The following is a 22,259-nucleotide window of genomic DNA, read 5'->3' as shown; positions in this document are numbered from 1 at the left end:
AAGTTCCTACAAAATTCTTCTCCTCATCTTTCCCTCTAAAAAAAAGAAGAAACAAACTTGGGGCATATTTTGCCATAAAATACATATAGCATCAGTGAGAAGAATGAGCATAAACTTGGAGTATACTGAGAGTGAAGTACATATGCTCACAATGACTTATACCTATAGCACTATATAGGACTCCAAAGCTTTTTTGATTTCTCATGATGTCCTCATGTCCTCACCTCCCTGATTTTCTCCCTTCCTCAGTGGCTTATTCTGGGTAGTTTAGTCACCTGGGCTCTCTAAGCCCACTCCTCTCTGCAGCTTAACTCCTGACTGTCAGAGCTAATTTTCTCTTGAAATTATGGTTGACACTAATTTGTTACCATGGGTCCCTCTTTGAAGCTGCCTCCATTGACTATCTTTCTGACTCTCTGCTGGGTACAGAGTCTCACAATGAATAAATAGCTCTGTCATAAGTCACCATGGTTATGATTCAAGGAGGGGCGGGGAGAGGAAGAAATTCCTGTCACTCTCTCCTGGCAATTGCAAAAAGAAAGGAGAAAAGCAATATTCTCTCAAGAATTAGGCTCTTTTTCCATAGATGACTTTCCTGTTGGTTCTAGAGGTCTACAAGGACTTCCTGCCTTTTCTGTCCCCATATTTGTCAGTTTTTTAAAGTTTTAATAGTTTATTAAAGGGCCTTGACTAGTATTTGACCTTTAGTCAGAACTTTTTTTTTATTTCATATCTTCACACCTCTAAAGAGGTAGCAAAGTGAAAACACTTATTTTTGTATTTCATTTATCACCTTTTTGTCTCTGTTTCCTGCCTCTCCTATGATTTCATGAATTGAGCTGAGGGAGGGGAATGATTGATCAACTCTGACCTTCCATATACATGTATACTAACATTGCTCTGAATAACTCATGTCAATCAATTTTCCTTTGACTCTACTGCCAATATCATGGACTTAACAGACTAAAACACCTTCTCTTGGCCATTACTCACTTATATGTAGGGCCTCTCCCTATTAGAATAGGGAAATATAACATATATGCTCAGACAGGAATTGTCTTTTTTTTTTTGGTATTTGTATTCCTTAGCACTTATTATGATGTTTGGCACATGATGAGTACATAATAAATGTTTTTGATCATTTATTAACATGTGTCAGATACTACATTCAGGGCTACAAATAATAAAAAGAAATAAAAATAATTAGGCCTCTTAAGAAGTTTACATTTTATTAAAAGAAGCACCATATACCCAAGAAAGTAATTACTAAAGATCAACAAAATCAATTCAAAGTAATTAGAAAAGGACAGGGTACTATCAACTTGAAGATGAGAATAAACTATATTTATGATATAGTACTTGAATTGATTCTCAAAGGAAATTGGGGTCTCTCTGAGGCAATGGTAAGTAAGGAAATTCGAGTCATGGGATGACTGAAGAGTTTGTGCAAATCCATGGGAGAAAATGAAATGTCACATATGAGAATTCTATAGACCTGTTAGCTTCTGAAGAATTAAAGCTAAAGGTTATTTCAAATACCATGGGGATGAGTGGGTATAAGTAGGTAATAATGCATTAACAAAAAAACTCAACAGAGGCATCTGAGCCCATCAGATGACCTCATCCTCATTTGGGGCTCTATGCACACATATATGAAGCAAGAATATTGATCATGTTTTTCTCTTTTCTTTCTAGTGCTCCCTTCCAATTAAGAATAATGGAAAAAATCAATATGAGCATCTCAGAAGGCTTTCTATTGTTGGGCTTCTCTGACCGGCCATTATTAGAGATGATTCTTTTCATATTTGTCTCAATTTTCTATATGTTGACCCTTTTGGGAAATGCCACCATCATGCTGGTATCTCACTTAGATGCTCGGCTTCACACTCCGATGTATTTCTTCCTCACCAACCTCTCTTTTTTAGACATTGGTTTCACTACTAGTATTGTCCCTCAACTACTAGTCAACCTCAGGGGTCCAGAGAAAACAATTAGCTATGCAGGTTGTGTGATCCAGTTCTACATTTCCCATTGGCTGGGGGCCACTGAATGCGTCCTCTTAGCAGTCATGTCCTATGACCGCTATGTTGCTATCTGCCGGCCCCTCCACTACACTATTATCATGAATTCAAGGGTCTGCTGGGGTCTAGCCTCCACTGCATGGGTTGGTGGTCTTTCTACCTCCCTGCTAGGCTCAACACTCACAGTACAACTGCCTCTGTGTGGGTACAACCGCATCGACCACTTCTTTTGTGAGATGCCCCTCATCATGCAGCTGAGCTGTGTGGACACCAGTCTCAATGAGCTGGAGATGTATGTAGCCAGCTTCATCTTTGTCGTGTTGCCCCTGGGACTCATCCTGGTTTCTTATAGTCAGATTGCTCGGGCTGTGCTGAGGATCAAATCCACTGAGGGGAGGGCCAAGGCATTTAACACTTGCTCCTCCCACTTGATGATAGTGTTCCTATTTTATGGGAGCATCATTTTCATGTATCTTCAGCCTGCTAAGAGCAGTTCACATGAGCAGGGTAAGTTCGTTTCTCTTTTTTACACTGTGGTGACACCCATGCTAAATCCACTCATTTATACTTTGAGGAACAAAGATGTGAAAGGAGCCCTGAAGCAATTGGTAATAGGATCTGGCTGTGGTCCAGTAAAAAAACCGGGGGCCATTTCATGAAGTTCAGAGGAATTGTAAAGTATCTCAACAGTTTTTAATAAAATAATTCTAGTTAATGATTAAAAAAAAATAAATTGTTATGGCAAGATGAAAGGCATTTCATCTTTCATCCCAAGTCCAACATGCTCATATGACTGGAAAAATTATTTAATTCCACCTGAGTCTCAACTCCATCATTCCTAGAAAAGAGATGATGTCTAGGAGGGAGGGGGAGAGAGACAGACAGACATACAGACAGACGGAGACAGAGACAGAGAGAGGACTGGATATAGAGCCAGAAGAGATAAATTGTAGTCTGCTCTCTCATTAACAAGCTATGTGTGCTTGGATAAGTCAATTCACCTGTTTAGGGCTTCAGTTTCCTCCCCAGAGTAGAAATATGGCAAAATGGAAAGAGCGTTTAATGTGGAGTCAGAGAACCTGGCTGTCAGTCTCACCTTAGGTATTTACCAGCTGTGTGAATCATTTCACTTCTCTGTAGCTAAATAGAAAATGGCTCAAGTAAACTTTCAATTTGAAAGTTGAATAAAGTAAAATTATCTCCTGACTGTGGACTATAAACATACATTACTATTAAGTGGCATGTGTTATATAACATATATGATGTATATATGAGATTTTGAGCCTTTGGACTTCATCCCCCAGAAGTCCCTTAGTATTTCCCAAAGTTTTCTTTTCCTACATCCCCGTATTTTGTGTGATTGCATTTAAAGTGGCATTTTATTATTTCATTATTACATAACAAGGCTTTGTCAGCAATTTTCCATGTTTCAAAAGTCTCATTGACCCCCAAAGGGGAGAGGGGAATAAGAATTAAAGGGTACCATATTAATCTTTGGCAGTAGACTTGTTAAAAGAATTAAGCCCTATAATTTGAATTATTAGCAGTGAATGGTCCTAAGGAAAAATGGAATTCTGTAGAATACCATGTGCAACTGTAGATCCCAGATTTAAAAAAAAAACAACTAACTTTTACTTTTTATCTAAGAGTCAATATTGAGTATCTGTTCCAAGACAGAAGAGCAATAAAGGCTAAGCAACTGGAGTTAAGTGACTTGCCCAGTCACAGGGCTGGGAAGTATCTGAGGTCAGATTTGAACCCCAAACATTCCATGTCCAGGGCTGACATTTTTTCCATTAAACTACCTACTTGCCCCATAAATTCAGATTTGATTCAGTGAAGTTTGTCTTAAACAAAATTATAATGCTGCCTCATTTAAAGTGAGATGTTTTTCCTTTTAGAATAATAATGGTAAATATACTTCAATTTGGCATTAAGATGATATGTTTAGAAAATAGAAGAATAAGAATTATAAGTATACTTGGACCATGTGTACTGGTCTCTGAATGCAACTAGTATAAAACGTTCAAATTGATAGATGAATAAAATTATTTCCTATGTAATAAAGGATAATTCAAAAATTTCACTTAACCGATTTGATATCAGTTGAGTGTCAAGTTTTGTTTCATGTTTTTAATCCATTATATTATTCATATGGTTATTAAACACCTATTTTTCTCACATTGTGATTTTCAGAAATAATGATACAAGAAATGATGTTAATTGGGTAAATGCATTTGAATCTTTAGATTACTCCTCTTTTGATCCTGAGTGTTATAAAATTATAAATATAAATTATCACTTGTTATAAACTTTTGCATTATGGTTTAAAAAATCCGTCAAGTGTTTAATTGATTTTAAATTATAATCATGATGGTTACTTAGTGTTTTGGGAAATTATAAAATTTATTAAAAATTATAAATTTTTAATCTTTGTGAAGGGGACTTTTCAGGTTCCTTGGGACCGTTTATTCAGACAAATTCATAAAATCTTATTGACTCTAGAAGAAGAAACTATCTTAAAAATGTATATGACTAATGAGAGCCTTATAAATTCTAAGACAGTAAGTTGAATTACTAATTATGAAATTGGTGAAATCAAATTACATAGATTGCCTCCTGAAAAGGTAAGCTTTGAAGTTCAGTTTAGAATACTTTTTTTTTTGCTTTAGAAATTAATATATGATATTTTCAAATGCCCAGCAGGGGGTAGCTGGGTGGCTCAGTAGATTGAGAGCCAGGCCTAGAGATGGAAGGTTCTAGGTTCAAATTTGACCTCAGATACTTCCTAGTTGTGTTCTGGACAAGTCATTACATCCCCATTTCCTAGTCCTTACCATCTTTATTCTTCTGCCTTAGAACCAATATACAGTATTGATTCTAAGATGGAAGGTAAGGGTTTTTGAGAGAGAGAGAGAGAGAGAGAGAGAGAGAGAGAGAGAGAGAGAGAGAGAGAGAGAGAGAAATACAGAATTCAGTATTCTCTGTTACTTACTAAGTAGAAACTGCTACCTGCCCTAAGCAAATGACTAAAGAGAACTTCTCTTCATTCCATGTAAAAGTAGTTGCATATCAACTCATTAAAAACTCTCCATTTTGTGGGGCAGCTACATGGCTCTGCTTCTGGAGCAGGAACTATTCTATCCTCTGAGTAGCCCATACCTGAAATACATAAAAAGTTAAGAAATAGGCTGGAACAGTGAACGAGCAAAAGAATCCTAACATAAAAAGCTATTATAGTAATAGATAAGCTCTAGCATGAATTCAAAATATTCTAAAATGTTTATAAGCAATGACTAAAAGAAAAATTAAGGTTATTCCAACAAAAAATCCTCGAAGAAGCAAAGCAAGAGTATGTTGTTTTGTCTTTTTTCAATAGAGCTTTTTAAATAGATGTTTTTAGAATCAAATGAGAACAACAGAAGGAAAAAATGAGAAAATTAATAGCTATGGAATAACAATTTGGAATAATGGGTACAAAATCTTACTAAAGAAAACAACTTCCAGAAAATTAGAATTCAGTTCATCATCATCATGATAACAACAACAAACACAGTAGCAGACTAATAGAAACAATAATAATAATTATTATAATGCTAATTACTATTAGCATTACTATATACTATTATAATAGTATATATAATAGTTAGCCAGACACTGTACTAAGCACTTTGAAATTATTACCTTATTTAATCCTCACAACAACTCTGGAAGATAGGGGTTATTGTTATCTCCATTCAGTGAGGAAACTGAAGCAAACAGATTAAATGACTTATTCAGGGTCACAAACCTAGTACCTCAAGTGAGACTTGAGCTCAGACCTTCCTGACTTCAGACCCAGAACTCTATCCACTGTGCTACCTCACTTTAAATAAGAAGCTACTGATTTCATGAGACTTCAAAAAAATAATACAAAGTCAAAAAACTGAAAAAAGAATAAAATGAAAAGCATTTCATAGCAAGAATCATTTGCCCACAAAACAAAACAAAACAAAACATATTTAAGAGAACTAGAATATCTTAAAGTCATGAACAAAGAGCCTAGGCATAACATTTCAAGAAATCATAAGAGAAAATTTCTTAGATCATTTAGAATAGAGGGCAAAGTCAAAACAGAAAGAATTCATGGATCACCTCCTAAAAAAAAAGTTCTCATGATTATAGTCAAAATTCATAGATTCCTAGTCAAAAAATAAATACTAACATCAATTAGCCAGAAAAAAAGAATTCAAATACTGAGGTCAGAATCATACATGACAGAGAGTTTGGAATACTGCAGTGAACCTTTCATGACTTCATGGAATGGAGTTCCTCTTCCCAGGTGTTTGTGACATACCATTCCAGCTGAGTACGCCAAAACATAGAAATCTAAGTTCAAGGCTGCATAAACAGTTCCAAGAAATCCTGAGAACGGGTTAACTCCCCTGTTCACCTTCTGGGGAGGATTGGGGAGGATAGATTGTGTCTCTCGAGAAGAGTTTTAAATCTGGTGTGCTGCTTACAATAAATGTTCATTATCCCTCTTTGATAATGTTCCAGTCTTTCTTTCTTGCAACTCCATAGCTGTTCTTCGACAGCTCTAAGCTGTCCCCTGACAGTTCTAAACTGTCCCCTATCACGACTCTGTAGATGTCCCTGTCAGAATACAATATTTCAAAATGATCTACTTTACAGCCAAAAATAGCATACCCAGAAAATTGAGTATAATCTTACAAGGGAGAAAATTGATTTTAATGAAATAGAGGGCTTATAAGCATTTCTTATCAGAAGAGAACTGTACAGAAACTTTAGCTTTTAAATTCAGCTGTCAATAGAAGCTTAAAAAAGTTAACATGAATGAACAATCATAAAGAACTAATAAAAAGATAAAAGATAAACTATTTACATCCTTATATGAGAAGATGAAACATTTATTCTCACAGAACTCATCATTAGAAGTCAAAGATGGAGTCTAATTTGGTTCTATTATGTTTCCATGATCTTGAAGTAAAAATGGAAAAGGGGGAGGGGATGTGTGAGGAAAAGGAACAAACATTTATTAAATTTATACTGAGTGGTAGATACTAAGTAAGTATACTAAGTATTTTATAAAAATTATCTCATATAATTAGGGTTCATAAGTAGAAGCCTCTGCAATAAGAAGGAGGGAAGATGGTGAAACTAGAACCTCACTCTCATCTTAACTTATCAGTGGAGGGAAGAACTACATATGTTTTTTTATTTATAGGTACACATACACAGAGTTAGAAAAACAGAAATGCATTTCACCCAACAGGGAAATAGTGGGAAAGGGGTTCAGGGAAAAAGGAGAAGACGAAAAAGGGTAGCATAAAGGAGGTATTAGTCAAAAGCAAATTAAATTCTTAAAGAGAGGGCAGGAAACAGAAGGAAAAGTGTAAAAGAGTAGGACAGAGGGAAAGAAATACTTAACAACCATAATTGTGTTGTCAATGGGATGAATTCACTTATTAAATGAAGAGGATAACAGAATTAGAAAACAGAATCCAAACTCATCCTCTTAGCATGTGAAACTTCAGCTCATTGTTTAGGAAGACAATGAAATAATTTGAGCAAAGCATTGAACAACAAGGTCTGAACACTTACATTCTTTATTTTCGCCTAATCACTTCAAGATATTTATATGATTGGTTTGACTGAATTATTATTGTTATTTCTTGTACTGGTTATCTGACTTCTTATTTTCTAGAGGCAATCTTTAAAGTCGGTGTGCTATTAGTTTCATGTCTAATACAAATAACATTGATTTTTGCCTCCAATTTTTGTAATGCTTTCTTTTGAGGACTGGAAATTATAGCTGAACTGGCCAGAAAGCTCCCTCTTCTTTCTTTCCTAAGAATACCCATCTTATGTCTAGTTTATATAAGACTGTCCTTAACCAAGAAGCTATATCATTAAATGGTACTGCTCAGAAGTTTGAAAAGAAGAATTTGCCTCAATCATGAAAAATTTCAGGCTTTTCCCTATAGCCCAAAGACATTTCATTACAATCAGGGGCTTCTTCTTTCAGTACCAAAGCAATTTATTACCTTTTTCCTAGGAGATATCTTCTATGTAGATTATGTACTTATTGTGTTAGACCTTATCATCATTTTTTTTTGCTCTAACAGTGTTGTTTCCTGGGGCCATTTGCTCCCTTAAATCCTTACTTCTCTTTCAAAATCTTCACATAAAGGCAAATAAGAACATTAGTGTCCTGGTTATGTTGTTGATTTAGAGCTATCTTGGATTCCAATTTTTAGCCCAAAGGGGTAGATTTCAGAGATTTCTGTGGAGAATATAGAGAAGAAAATAAATTGAGAAGGCATATGTAGGAGTCCTCCAAGAAAACTTGGAATTGAAGATTCCATTAGTGATCAAATGGAGTGAAGGATATGGTTCAAACTGACTATGAAATGGCATATTAGTAATGAAAGGTTAAGATGGTATAGAAAAAGAAGGAACAGTCACCAACTAAACATCAACATTTGAGTATGGCCTTTAACAAGGAGCCAGATGATATTTATTACTTGAAGTAGAAAAAGCACAGCCTTAGCTCAGTTGGAAGTACTCCAATCCCAACTCCCATTATATGCATAAAATATAAACATACCTTTTACTCACTTATTTTTGCTTATTAACATATCAGGTTTTCTGCCAGTTTTACTAAGTTGCTCCATATAAAAATGGAAAATCTGGTGAGGTGTCATTTAGGAGCAACAACAAGGGAGGGCAGTATTACCAATCATTGCACCATGGGAAAATATAAGATATATGATGACTGGAAAGTGAAGGTTAGCCAGGTTATGAGGGTCTTTGAATGGCAAATGGAAGATTTTATATTTAATCTTGGAGGTGATAGGAAGGCACTGCAATGTGTTGAATAAAGGGTAACATGATCAGACCTATACTTCAGAAAGATCACTTTGTCATCTGAGTGAAGGACGCACTGAAGTCAGGAATTTGGAATTCTTTTTTCATAAAGTACTGAAAGTATCCATGCCTTTAATCCAGTAACCTCTTACTGGAAAAGTAACCCAAGGAAGTCAAGAACAAAAACAAAGCTTCAAATATGCCAATATATTCCTTTGTGAAATTAGAGAATTGGAAACAAAGTGGGTGGCTGTTTATTGAATAAAAGACAGAAAAAATTCATCTATGATATAAGAAGGTAATAAAATAGTATTGTTTAATATAATTGTCAATTATGAGAAATTCAGCAAAAACGTGGGATGATTTGCATCAATTGATGCAGAGGAAATAAATAGAACCCAGAGAACAATATGCAAAAGTAACTTGAAGGTGGGGTATTAAATTACTATAATGTAAAAGCAAAAGACATCAATAAAGCAGGTTTTTAAAGAACTGTAGAACTAGGGTTAATATAGGAGATTGAATGAAGATAATCATTTAATTGTCCCTCATTTCAAGATTTTTTTGAAAATGATAATATGAGAATACATTTTGACTTGACTCAAGAATATCACATTTTGGTCAGAAGCAACTTTTTTCTGGTCAGAACTTTCTTGAGAGGTTTCTCCATATCTTTATTTCTAAGTGTATAGATAATTGGATTTAATAGTGGAGTAATCACACAATAGAAGACAGATATGAATTTGCCAATGGTGAAATTATACTTAGCTGGAGGACAAATATAGGCAAAGATGATAGTACCATGGTAAGTGGTGACAACAGTCAGATGAGAGGCACATATGGGGAAAGCTTCCTTTTTGGCCTTCCAAGAAGGCATGTTGATGATGGTAATTATGATGTGATCATAGGAAGACATGGTGAGCAAGAAAGAACTCAAAATCACCACAGAGCTACAAGTGTAAGCAGTGCCTCCACCAGGAAAGTTTCTGAGTAAGAGAGTTTGAATATGGGATCTGATTCACAGAAAAAGTGATTATCTTCTGAGGGCCACAGAAGTAGAGATGGGAAATGAGAATTGTGGGCAGCAATGGAGCAATAAAACCACATACCCAGGAGCTAGCTGGGAACCAAAGGCAGACTTGAAGATTTATTAAGATTGCACAGTCCAGGGGATTACCTATCATAAGCCATTACAGTCAACAGGATACACTCAGTAGCTCCTATGAAGAAGAAATAATATTGAACTACACATTCAGCCACAGGGATAATAATAAGCCGTGACACACAGGTGGCTAATAGTTTGGGTACTGTGACTGTAGTGTACAAAATCTCCAGAAAAGAAAAATTTCCTAAGAAAATGTACATGGGAGTGTGGAGCATGGGCTCCACAAAGACAATGATAATGATAAGGGCATTTCCAGTGAGGAAGAGTAGAGGAACATCACAAAGAGTGTGATTTTTAGTTGTTGGATAACAGAAAATCCAAGAAAAATGAATTCAATTACTGTAGTTTGATTTCTTCCATCCATAGTTCATTTTGCCTAATCTTTAGAAACAGGGTGAAACAGAGGGAAAAAATGAATAATGAAAAATGAAAAAACTCATAATTTGCTCAGTCTTTCCAAATTGATGAACATTAAACAAAAGAAAGCTGCAGTACTAGAGGCATGTTGCAATGACATGGGCACTGTACCCTAGAAACCCAGGCCAACTATTATCAGGGAAACTCCCTTGCCCTTGAATCCTTGTGACTCTTAACCTAGAAACACCCAATGACCCCACCCAGGGTCCTGAGATGTTTACCCTCTTTTGTCCTCTAGATTTAAGGTGGACAAAGAAATGAATCTTTATGCCTCCAGGCAGACCCCAGTCAGATGACCACCCCACTCCACCAAATGCCTGAGGGACTAACACTCTCCAAGTCATGCCCACACCAGGACATAGCATCTAAAGAGTATATAAACCCCAGAACTGAGGTCATCTGGGAGACAGCCTCTCCATCCATGCTGTCCCCATGGAGGAACAGCCTTTCCTTTCATGCTGTCCTCCCAAGGAACTGCTCCCCATCTTGCTATCCCACCCTGCTATCCTCCTGGCCACTCTCAACATTACTTTCTAAATTAATAAATCTCTTTTTGTTTTTAAGCTAAGTTTTGGAGTCATTGCATGCTTGCAAAAGGTATCCTTCCCGAACCCCCAAAGGATATCCTTCCTGCCTATAACATTTTGGTGCCCAACGTGGTTTTTGGCTCTCCTGTAAGCTACACCTGTACCCCGGACCGTCCATGAGGACACAGCGACATGGCTTTTCAGGTAGGAAGGAGCTTTTCTTTGACTCCTGAAACCCCCATCTTTTGGGTGATATCTCCGTGGGAACTCTTTCGTGCTCTCTCTCCCATCGGCCCCAGATCAGTCTGGCCACTGGAGTTTGGGGTCTATCTGCCGGCTCCCCTTTATACTGGAAGACGGTTCCAAGTTGTGTGGGACGCCTTGCCGCCTCAGTTTTCAACTGAGTACTCGCTCAGTACTAGAACTGAGTGCTCTTGGTCAGGCAACCTGTGGACGCACAGCATTGACCCTCAGTGTAGATTTGGCCAATCCTGCATCTAAATGTGACAGAGACAGAGAGTACCCCGAGATTCCCCTTTGGGGTATACTTAAAAAATTGGAAAAAATTGGCACTAAACAGCTTAAAGAAAAAGCAACCAATTTCTTTCTGTAATGTTGACTGGCCATACATTTTTGATAAGCAAGAGGCATGGCCTATTCATGGCAAATCCTTTTTTTTTTCCAGCCTGAGGTCAAGCCAGATAGGGACTATTCAACCCAATTAAGACAAAGGGAGAAGCATGTTGGGAAGAGATCAAGTCTAAGAGCCTGAGAGAAAATTCAGTTGGATTTTTTGTTTGTTTGTTTGTTTTCTCTCATGTTAAATAGCTGAGCAACATCAAGAAAAAAATGATGAGGAAATTGACTTTTGTTACCCGAAATTCTAACACCAGGTGGCAATTGAACATATTTTATGGACAGAAGCTCCTTACCTTTTAGCTTTATTCTCTCACCAAGTTCCCAATTCTCCAAACTCTACTCTTCACTTGGATTTTAAGGCAAAGGGCCCACCAATAAAAAACCCAGGTGGAGATGGGGGGAAGGAAACACAGGGAAGCTTTTTAGTTCACTGATGAGATCTGCCTTCCTCCTCTACTGCAAAGAGGAAGAAGGATTGATTCTGAACAGAAAAACTGGTGAGACACCCCTATTTGGGGGATTTTTAAATGTCTTACACTTTTAAAACTAAGGTTTTTTTCAACTTGTAGAACAACCTATTAATTATTTTCTGTTTTGAGGTAAACAGGGAGAGATAAGAAGACCTGATAAATCTCCTTTCCCTGTCTGCTAGCCAAAAGGAAGTAATGCTAAAATTTGTCTAGAGGTATTTATTGGTATTTTATTCCAAAATTGTGATCATGTATTTATATGGGTTTAAAAAAAGAACATCCTAATTTTAATTTTGTCAGACAGTGAAATTTGTTTGTATAGAAAAGCCACAGATTGGTTTTGTAAAATAGGTTTTTAGCAGTATAGCCTTGAAAAGATTGCATTCCATCCTTATCTACCTTTCCATCATAAGAGGTTTAAAGGAAAAAAATTCCTTAAAGTGTTTAAATTTACCAAAAATGGGTTTTTGTTTAAAATTATCAAATGGTTTTCATCTCAATGGTTTTCATCCCAGTGTATTAAAGTTGGACTAACTTTATTATTACATTTAACTTCTTGGTCTTGAAAATAGATAATCAGCCTGCTTGTCAAAAGGCTTGCTTTAAGGTTTATGGTCCTTAAAAGGTTTCAAAACTCTAAATTTAAAATAGATCCTGTAATACTAAATTCTTTATGAAATTTTTTAATGTTATGTGAGTTGCTGTTGAAATATGTATTTTAAGTATTGTTTGGATGTAAACAAGCTCATTGCAAACCTAACTCTACCATAGATTTTGTTCAATACTGTAAACCTCAAAATTCCTTAGACTTATAAATGTTGGAAATTTCACCATTGGGATATTTCATACTTGGAAAATTTCTTACTGATAGTCTATTGGAATGGGAACCCCATTGGCATGGGAGGTTCCTTCTCTTCCCTTCTTCAGATTACTTTAGGACAGAAACCTTTTGCTGAACAATGGAAAGGACTTTGACCTATGCTTAAGCATAGAACAGGAATTTCTTTGAGTCATGATTGATTTTAGAATTGATACAATGGAGATACTTGGAATCAATCTCCACCCTATTCAGTCCTAACAGGATTGAGTAAGGGCTGCAGCCTAGATCAAAATTTAATTATTCCAATCTCTACCCTACTCAGGTTAACAAGATTTAGAAAGGGCTGTAGCAAAGGAGCAAAGATTTAATCATTTGAAAATATGACCTTCAACAGACATGTGCAAAGCCTCTGGGCGGTCCTGGGTTAAGCTAGAGCCTCCATTGGCACAGGGAAATTGATGGACAGTGATTGGTAGATGTGAGAACGGAGGGGAGGCAACTTGGATGGTTTCCTTAAAGATCAGGGGGGTGGTTGAGGAGTTGATCGGAGTGGTGGCAGTGTACTCTGAGAAGCTTGCTCTGAAGGAAGCTGAAGGTGGGGGCCTCTGAGACTGTTTCTCCATTTTGGTCACATGAGTAATAGGGACTGATCTCCTTTCTTTGCCCCAGCTATCTAAGGGCTTGGGCCTTTTGGCCCAGCCTAAACAGAAGGGGTATTTAAGCCCTATTCCTTTCTCTCCCTTTTTCTCTATCTCTATCTCTAATTCCTTTCTTCCTCCTATTGTAATTAAACTCCATAAAAGATTGACTGCAAACTTGAGTTTTCATTTAGGAATTACATAGCTGAATTCCTTGGCGATCTTAAATTAATATATATCAGTCTTTTAAAGTGATTCCCTTGTAACAATACTCAGTGGTTACCTCAGTTTACCAGTTTTTTCTATGAACTGAAATTTATAACTGATGAGTACTATGCTAAAGATACAGTATTTGAATGATCCTTCGAATCAGAATTCTTTTGGTTACCGATTAGCAATTGAATTGATGCCAAGGGAATGTTTGTTTGACTTATGATGGTAAAAGCAAGTCAGAGAAGGTGAGGAGGTATGTTACTTTGATCTAAAGTCCATAAAGCTTGAGTATGTAGATTTGTGAAGGAAGAATGGAAGTTGTGTTCTGCCTTTTAAGCAGAGGGTTTTGAAGGAAGAGAGAGAGAGAGAAGATGAAAGAAAACAGATGTTTTGCTCTCATAATTGGATCTTTAACTTAGGGATCATTTCTAGAATTGATGTAGTTTTGGAAAATCACAAATAATTCTGGAATTTCTTTGAAAATTCCTTAGAGAGATTCCTGACTGGTCTTGTCTTAGTTCCTTCAGATGGCCTAAGGTCAGGATATGATCTAGGCTTGATTTGTATTTACTGTAGAGCTAATGAATTCAACATTCCTGTTCAGGTTTTATGACTAAATTGTGACAAATTAATTATTGCCAAAATATGTAAGAATAACTGCTATAATGTAGACTCATAGGCTTTAAGGAATCCTTAGAGAGGGCAAATGGTCAGAAAAGCTTGTTTGAGGGTATGGAAATTTGTTTTTGGACTGTTGATAAGCAGAATTTCTCTGAGCTGTTAATGGGTGAGACTTGTCCTTTAAGGAAAAGAAGGCCTCTGGCATCCAGTGGCAAGTGCTCTAAGGAGAGAAAGTCCTAGGATGGTTATAGAGAAGGCAGCCCAGGGCTCACCTTGGACTGAATTTTCCTGACCATCTAGACTGTGAATCCTTGAGTGAAACAATAATGGCAGTGCCAGCCTTGCTTGGTACACGAAGCCCCTCACTGTCCTTTGTGACATGAGGAGATATTTTCCCGTTTGGACCTTCTTCCTTTGTGACATCCCCATAATCAGCACATAATACAAATTGGAAAATTAAAGTTTCCATTTTCCCAAACAACCTATCAGGCTAATTGGACATTATCAAACTCTTAGGGAACATACTTTGAGAAGTAGGTGAAGTTTATTAATTGATGGCTTGTATTTGCAGCTTTAAGTGAAGTTTGGATCTTGAGCTTGGAATAGCTCAAAGCTTTCCTGAATTTTCCCCAGAATCTGGGGAATTCATCTGTAAAATATTGTTACTCAAGTGTTTATAGATGTTATAATTAATGTGTACTTTGCAAAAGGATATTCTTTAACAGAAACATAACATACCAGCTCTGCAAACAACTCAGGAATCCGATTTCCTAAAGGAATGTCAGAAGATGATTTCTGAAGAAGTCTGTTGGCTAAGATACCCAAATGCAAATGTGTAATGCCAATTGTTATTGTAGTAATTTTCTTTGTTTCTATCCCCCCAGTCCTGGTTTTCTACACTTCTATCTTAGGGGCTGACTCTCCCCTTGTGACCTGCCTGCCCATCAGGGAAAGCAGTCGCTAGACATCCTTCACATCTCCAAGCATATTCCAGCTACCTAGGACCCAGGCACTCACTGAGGACATGTCCCCAAGACCCTGAGCCCACAGCCTTTCCTTCCCTGTTATCTTCAACCCCTTTTACTTTAGCTCTTAACTACCTTGCCATAACTATTTCTTTCCTTAAATTTTGGGTCTTCTTCTGTGTTTCAAATCATGTATGCCCAGCCAGCCAGACATATAATTCTCTGACTCAGTTGGGGAAGCGTTAGCCAAAGTGGGTTCCTCTAACTGTTGGGTTTGTATGAAGCACTCTCAAAGTGTAGAGAACCCCAGACCTCTAGCCCAAGGTTTCAGTGCCTCTGAGGTGTATCCAAGACCTGAGGTTGTACTTGTAACCTTGTCATCTCTCTAGTTGCTTCTAGGGTAAAAGCACTCATGGGAGTCACCCAGATGCCAGATGCCACCATAACCATCCCAGCCTGACACTCTGGACACGTCCTAGAGTCAATTTCTCTTGCTCCTAATGTTAGGTAGGGACATCTCTACCACGCCCATTCTTAGTTCTGAAGAAGTTACAGAAGACAGATCGCCATCCCGTTTTCCCTTACATATTAGGAAAGGGGGGAGATGACATGGACACTGTACCTCAGAAACCCAGGCCAACTATTATCAGGGAAACTCCCTTGCCCTTGAATCCTTGTGACTCTTAACCTAGAAACACCCAATGACCTCACCCAGGGTCCTGAGATGTTTACCCTCTTTTGTCCTCTAGATTTAAGGTGGACAAAGAAATGAATCTTTATGCCTCCAGGCAGACCCCAGTCAGATGACCACCCCACTCCACCAAATGCCTGAGGGACTAACACTCTCCAAGTCATGCCCACACCAGGACATAGCATCTAAAGAGTATATAAACCCCAGAACTGAGGTCGTCTGGGAGACAGCCTCTCCATCCATGCTGTCCCCATGGAGGAACAGCCTTTCCTTTCATGCTGTCCTCCCAAGGAACTGCTCCCCATCTTGCTATCCCACCCTGCTATCCTCCTGGCCACTCTCAACATTACTTTCTAAATTAATAAATCTCTTTTTGTTTTTAAGCTAAGTTTTGGAGTCATTGCATGCTTACAAAAGGTATCCTTCCCGAACCTCAAGGGTATCCTTCCATGTCCATAACAGCAAGTAGAAAAAATACACCACAGTGTAAACATTGGCTATATTTTACCATTTTAAAATGCCTTGCATAGTCAGATGATTCAACAACAATAAAGCTAGCATTTATGGGATGCTTAAGTGATTACAAAGCAATTTCCATATGTTAACTCATTTGAGACTCACCACAACCCTTTCAAATAGCTGTTATTGTTATTCCCATTTTGCAGGTGAAGAAATGAGATTCAGCATGATTAAATGATTTGCCCAGGGAGAATAAATGACTAGTGATAAGTGTCTAAGGCTTGATTTGAAAATAATCACTTGGTTCAGTCAGTATGTTTAGACATATAAAAAATTCATTTGGCTTTTTTTCCAGTTTTATAGAAGTCAGAATTATTTATAAGTAGAAATAGCTGGTGTCAAGTAAGTGAAAAGAAATCAAAGAGATCGACTTTTTAACTGAATGAGTTATTTAAAATTAAATAAATATTTGTTTGCCACCCTGGGTAAACTTTTTATGTCTCTGAAGATGTGATTTCTATTGTGCAAAAGAGATGAGAAAACAGTTTAGGTAGGATGTCTAAACATAAAACTTTGCTATTAACAAGAAACATTTCATCAGCAGAACCCAATAATATAACTTTAAAAATTTGACTCTCTCTCAAATTCTGGGTTGATAGCTTTAGAAACTGTTCCTCTCATAGGACCCAAAGAGTTTGACTTCTGTTTGTTAACTTGTTGGTCTCTAGTGCAGAGTAATACAGTCTGAGCCTAGATTTAATTATTGCTCAAAAAAAAATAACAGAAGCAACTTTGTTTTCCTTATTTAGCAACTGCTAAATTCCCTTTAGCTCCCTAAAAAATTATTTCCTTAGAAATTAGCAATTGAGGTTTCCTTGTTGAAACATGTTACTGCTTAAGAGGACCTTGGGGACTCATTAAAAGTGCTACTAATCTAATGATTTAAAAGTTATTCTTAAATGGGAGTGATTACATGGATTTACTTTTGCCACCCCAGTTCTCAGGAGAGGGACTAACTAACTATGAAGTCTTTGGGGTCTCCTGGGTAACTTTGCCTAACAGTCTGAAAAATAATTTATCATGGAGGTCACATAGGGAAAAGGATGGCCACAGTACAATGAAGGAAAAAACTTAAGTTTCAGGTTTTTATAGGCTCGTGATGGACATTGGTGAGTGGGAGTGTGAAGGGAATAAAATTTTCACCACCTACCTTACACAGTTGTAGCAAAGAAAATACTTTATGAAGGAGAAAACTTTATAGAAATGTGAGTTATTATTCAGTCAAGTGATTGGGTTTCATATTTTCATTTAAATCAGTGAAACAGTTGATCTAGTTTTTTCAGGAGAAACAGATGATTTGAAAATGTTATATCCATTCTGAGAACCCTTAGGATAAAACAATTCAGTTTTCAAAACTTATCTCTTTCTCATTTGGGGTGGATATTAAAGAGATAGTCCTAAATTTTGTTAACCTTTATCGTGGTAGCATCTACCTTCTTCAAATCATCCTCCATACAAATGTCAAAAAATGTAGCTAAAACATAGATCTAGCTCTGTTGCTTCCCTATTTAGAAATTTTCTTGGTGCCATATGCTCTCAAGTATAAAATAAAATTAAAAAAAAACCCTTTCCATTACATTTAAAGCCCTTTCCATAAACTGATTCTTATCTATCTTTCTAGTCTTCTGCCATGTTATTCCTCTTTATATACTATCTCTAGTAAGGCTCATCAACAAGATCTCTCTTATCTACAATGAAACTCCTGTCTGTGTTTTGGTGCCCATATTAAAAATTCATGATCTCTTCACCCATATCTCTGAGAATCCATTTCTCTCAAAGCACAATTCAACTGTTATCTTTCTCTAGGAGGCCTTTCCTGATACTCCCAGTTATTTTATATTACTAGGCTTTGTTTATTCTATGCCTTTGTTTATATGTGTACATAACCTCTATCTAATCTGCAGAAAGGAGAATGAGCAGTTTTACTGAAGATCTTGGTTGCAAGAGCCCAATAGGAGGGAACAGTCCCTAAGGAACTTTATTTGATCTGCTGCAGAGCACTGTGATGGGATCTGCCTTGGCACTAGTAATATGAGCCCAGATACTGGAGGAATCACTTAGATAAAAGACCAACTTGGGCTTCCATTGTGGCAGGAGTCCAGAAGCCATGGAGAGCTCTAAGAACAGCCACTGCTTCCCCTGATCAGCAGACAGGTCACAAGGGGGAGAGTCAGCCCCTAAGACAGAAGTGTAGAAACCAGGACTAGAGCAAACACTAGAACACCTGATAGAAACAGAGAAAATTAGTACAATAGCAATTGGCATTACGCATTTGCATTTGGGTATCTTAGCCAACAGACTTCATCTTCAGAAATCATCTTCTGACAGGAATAGATCCCTTTAGGAAATCGGATTCCTGAGTTGTTTGTAGAGCTGGTATGTGATGTCTCTATCAAAGAATATCCTTTTGCAAAGTACACATTAACTATTAACATCTATAAACACTTGAGTAACAATATTTTGCAGATGTATTCCTTTACCCCAGATTCTGGGAGAAATTCAAGAAATCTTTGAGCTATATTTCCAAGCTCAAGATCCTAACTTCAACTGTGGTAAATTAAGGCTACAAATACAAGCCATCTATGAATAAACTTCACCTACTTTTCAAAGTATGTTCCCTAACAATTTAAGAATTTTCAATTATTAAGGTTGTTTGGGGAAACTTTAATTTTATAATTTGCATTATGTGCTGATTATGGGAATTTGTCACCAAGCAGAATATTTCCTTATGTCCCAAAGGATACAGTGAGTGGCTTCACATGCAGGTCAAAGCTATGGCTCCTGCCATCATTGTAATTAACAGCCTGGATGGTCAGAAAAGGTCCATTCCCAGGTGAGACCAGAACATGCCTCTGTCACCATCCCAGGACTTTCTCTGTCCTTGGTGTTCTTTGTCACCATTAGATCCCAGAAGCCTTCTTCTTCCTTAAAAGACAAGTCTCACCCACTTCAGCTAAGAGAGATTCTGCTTATCAGCAAATAAGAATTTCCATATACCTCAAACAAGCTTTTCTGATCATTTACCCTCTCTAAGGATTCCTTAAAGCCTATGAGTCTACATTATAGCAGTTATTCTTACATATTTTGGCAATAATTTACACATCACACTTTAGTCACAAAACCTGAAATAAAAAACATGAGTGCTGAATTAAGTAGCTCCATAGGCATATAATCAGGGCAGTATCATCTCCTGGACCTAGACAATCTGAAAGACTAAGACAATGCCATACAGGAATCACTTAAGGTTAACTTTCCAGAAAAATTAAAGAATCACTATGTGATTTTCTCACAACACAAACATCAATTCTATATATTATCCCTAAGTTAAAGATCCAATTATGAGAGCAGAACTGTTCTCTTTTACCTCCGTATGTGTCTCCTCCATCTCTCTCTCTCTCTCTCTCTCTCTCTCTCTTTCTCTGTCTGTCTGTCTGTCTCTTTCTCTCTCTCCCAAACCCTCTGTTTAAAAAGCAGAACAAGACTTCCATTCTTCCTTTACAAATCTGCATACTCAAACTTTATGGACTTTAGATCAAAGTCCCTTTCTTCATACCTTCTCACCTTCTCTGACTTGCTTAAGTCAAGGAAACATACTGTTGATATCACTTCAATTGCTAGTCAGTAACCCAAACAAATTCTGATTTAAAGGATTACATCAGTTATAAATTTCAGTTCATAGTACATACTGGTAAACTGAGGTAACCACTGAGTATTGAACAAAATCTATGGTACAGGTTTACAATGAGCTTATGTTTACATCCAAACAATACTTAAACCCATATTTTAGCAGCACCTCACATAAAATTCTGAGCAAGCATATTTCACATATATGCCATTTTTAACATCCTACCTGCTCTTTGGTTACTATGTGCCACAAATATCTTTATACAGATCAAAAATGTAATCAAAATATAAACCAACACATCCCCAAAATTCATGTGAGGTGACTTATCAATTACATATCACTCAACTCATTTTATCATTCTGGGCATGGAATGTTTGCATTAAGATTCCACAGCTTCAAACAAGCTTCCTGGTCAGACAGGGCTGGCAATGTTTGCTTGCTTGAGCACCTTAAGATCTCCAAAATATACAATTAAAATATACTCATCTTTAAGTTCTATCACACAGTGGTTGTCCACTCTTTGAGGTCCCTATTTCAGTCCCTAAGTGTGGAACAATTATAAGCATTTCTTTCTCCTTCCTATATGCAAGGAAGGGAAGCTTCTGAGCAATTTATCTTAAGGCTGCTTGACTCAATTTAGCTTTTATTACTTAACAGCTTTGTCCCATCCTTCTTTAAACAATGAGCTTACTATAATTTAAAATGTTAAATGCATCAAACCTCCTTCATAATAATTTACTCTCAGTAGATTTCATTTTGAACTCAACACTTCAAAATAACTTTAAGTTCTGTAGCAATGTTTCAGTGCATAACCAAACTGAAGTCAAAGCATTTCCCTGTACTCCTCTCACACCTGTCTAAAGTAGAATAGAACCTCCAATTTAGTCTTCTTTTAGCTCAAAACTTTGCTACATACCTGATTAAATTCCATCAATACCATTCCAATTTATTATTTGTAAAGTTATTTCCTCTTTTGCAAAATACCAATTTCTTGGTACTTGTATTATTAAACCCCATGCACAGATTAACCACTTTAAAAACTTCTTGTGTGTCATATGATTTCTTATTGCTAATTCTGACAGCACATACATTAAAATCATATCCTATTTGAAAAAATCCCAAGTTTAAATTCTAGAATAAATTCTTCTCAACAACATAACAACCTTTTCTGGATGACTTTTATATCTATAAAGTAGCCAATACAATTTCTGTCCTTATAAAATAAACATTTCCTCTCTGGGTCAGGCTGGTTATCAATCACATTTGGACAATTCTCAAATTCACTGAAACCATTATGCATTACAAGATCTAACAAAACAAACCTCTAACCAAGAGTTTTTGTGCTCAATAAAAATCTGGCAACATTTAACATTTAACTGACAAACAGATACCACAATACATTACAATTGTACCATATCAAAATCATTAGCAATCCTCCCAAGTTTAATGCATCAAGCCTTAGAATTAGTTTTAAGTGAAAATTGCTAACTGTGGAGTAAAATTCTCCCCTTTCTGTTCTGGATTTTCCTCTTTTTCACTCCTTTGGGGGCCCATCCAAAGGAAGAAAGAGGAAAAAATAATTGAACTGGTAATTGCTTTTGTCCTCTGTTGAAAGTTGCACCTCCCCCATTTTTACATAGAGATGAGACTGTGACAGAAACATACAACTTTGTGGCAAGCATGCTTTGAAAGGAAAAAAAAATCAGTGTTTTAGGATCCATTCTTAAGACGAAATTCTACTTCATTAGCCTGCCTGGTTGGAATGCAGGTGGAGGGAGCAGGAGAACAGACACTACAAAAGAAATTCCCCTCTGCATCTTAAACTCTTTTTGCCTCTTTCTTTGTTTAATTTAGCCACAACAAAGACACAAAGAAACCTATAGGACACACTCCTCACACATTCATACACCTTTGTCCTTTGGCATACTCAGCAGGAATGGTATGCCACAAACACCTGGGAAGAGGAACTCTATTCCATGAGGTCATGAATGGTTCACTGCACGATATTACCATTTCTAGGTGTAAAATCCTTAATCCAGCCACCTTCCTGTCAGACAT

At 36.9% G+C, this 22,259-nt stretch overlaps 1 protein-coding gene and 1 pseudogene across 1 annotated transcript; one reads left to right on the top strand and one right to left on the bottom strand.

Annotated features, from left to right (window-relative positions):
• The first annotated feature begins 1,714 nt into the window (after positions 1 to 1,714).
• On the top strand, positions 1,715 to 2,680 carry LOC100617762 (olfactory receptor 2C3-like). Its single transcript, XM_007483349.1, has one exon. It carries the CDS (start codon positions 1,718 to 1,720, stop codon positions 2,678 to 2,680), a length of 963 nt encoding a protein of 320 aa, XP_007483411.1. The 5' UTR covers positions 1,715 to 1,717.
• Positions 2,681 to 9,501: 6,821 nt separating this feature from the next.
• LOC107651110 (olfactory receptor 11L1-like) lies at positions 9,502 to 10,420 on the bottom strand (annotated as a pseudogene).
• Between the last annotated feature and the right edge of the window lie 11,839 nt (positions 10,421 to 22,259).

The sequence above is a fragment of the Monodelphis domestica genome, chromosome 2 (assembly GCF_027887165.1).
Source record: "Monodelphis domestica isolate mMonDom1 chromosome 2, mMonDom1.pri, whole genome shotgun sequence".
Classification (NCBI taxonomy): domain Eukaryota; kingdom Metazoa; phylum Chordata; class Mammalia; order Didelphimorphia; family Didelphidae; genus Monodelphis; species Monodelphis domestica.
The sequence above is the reverse complement of the archived record's forward strand: the minus strand, read 5'-3'. Positions and strand labels throughout refer to the sequence as shown.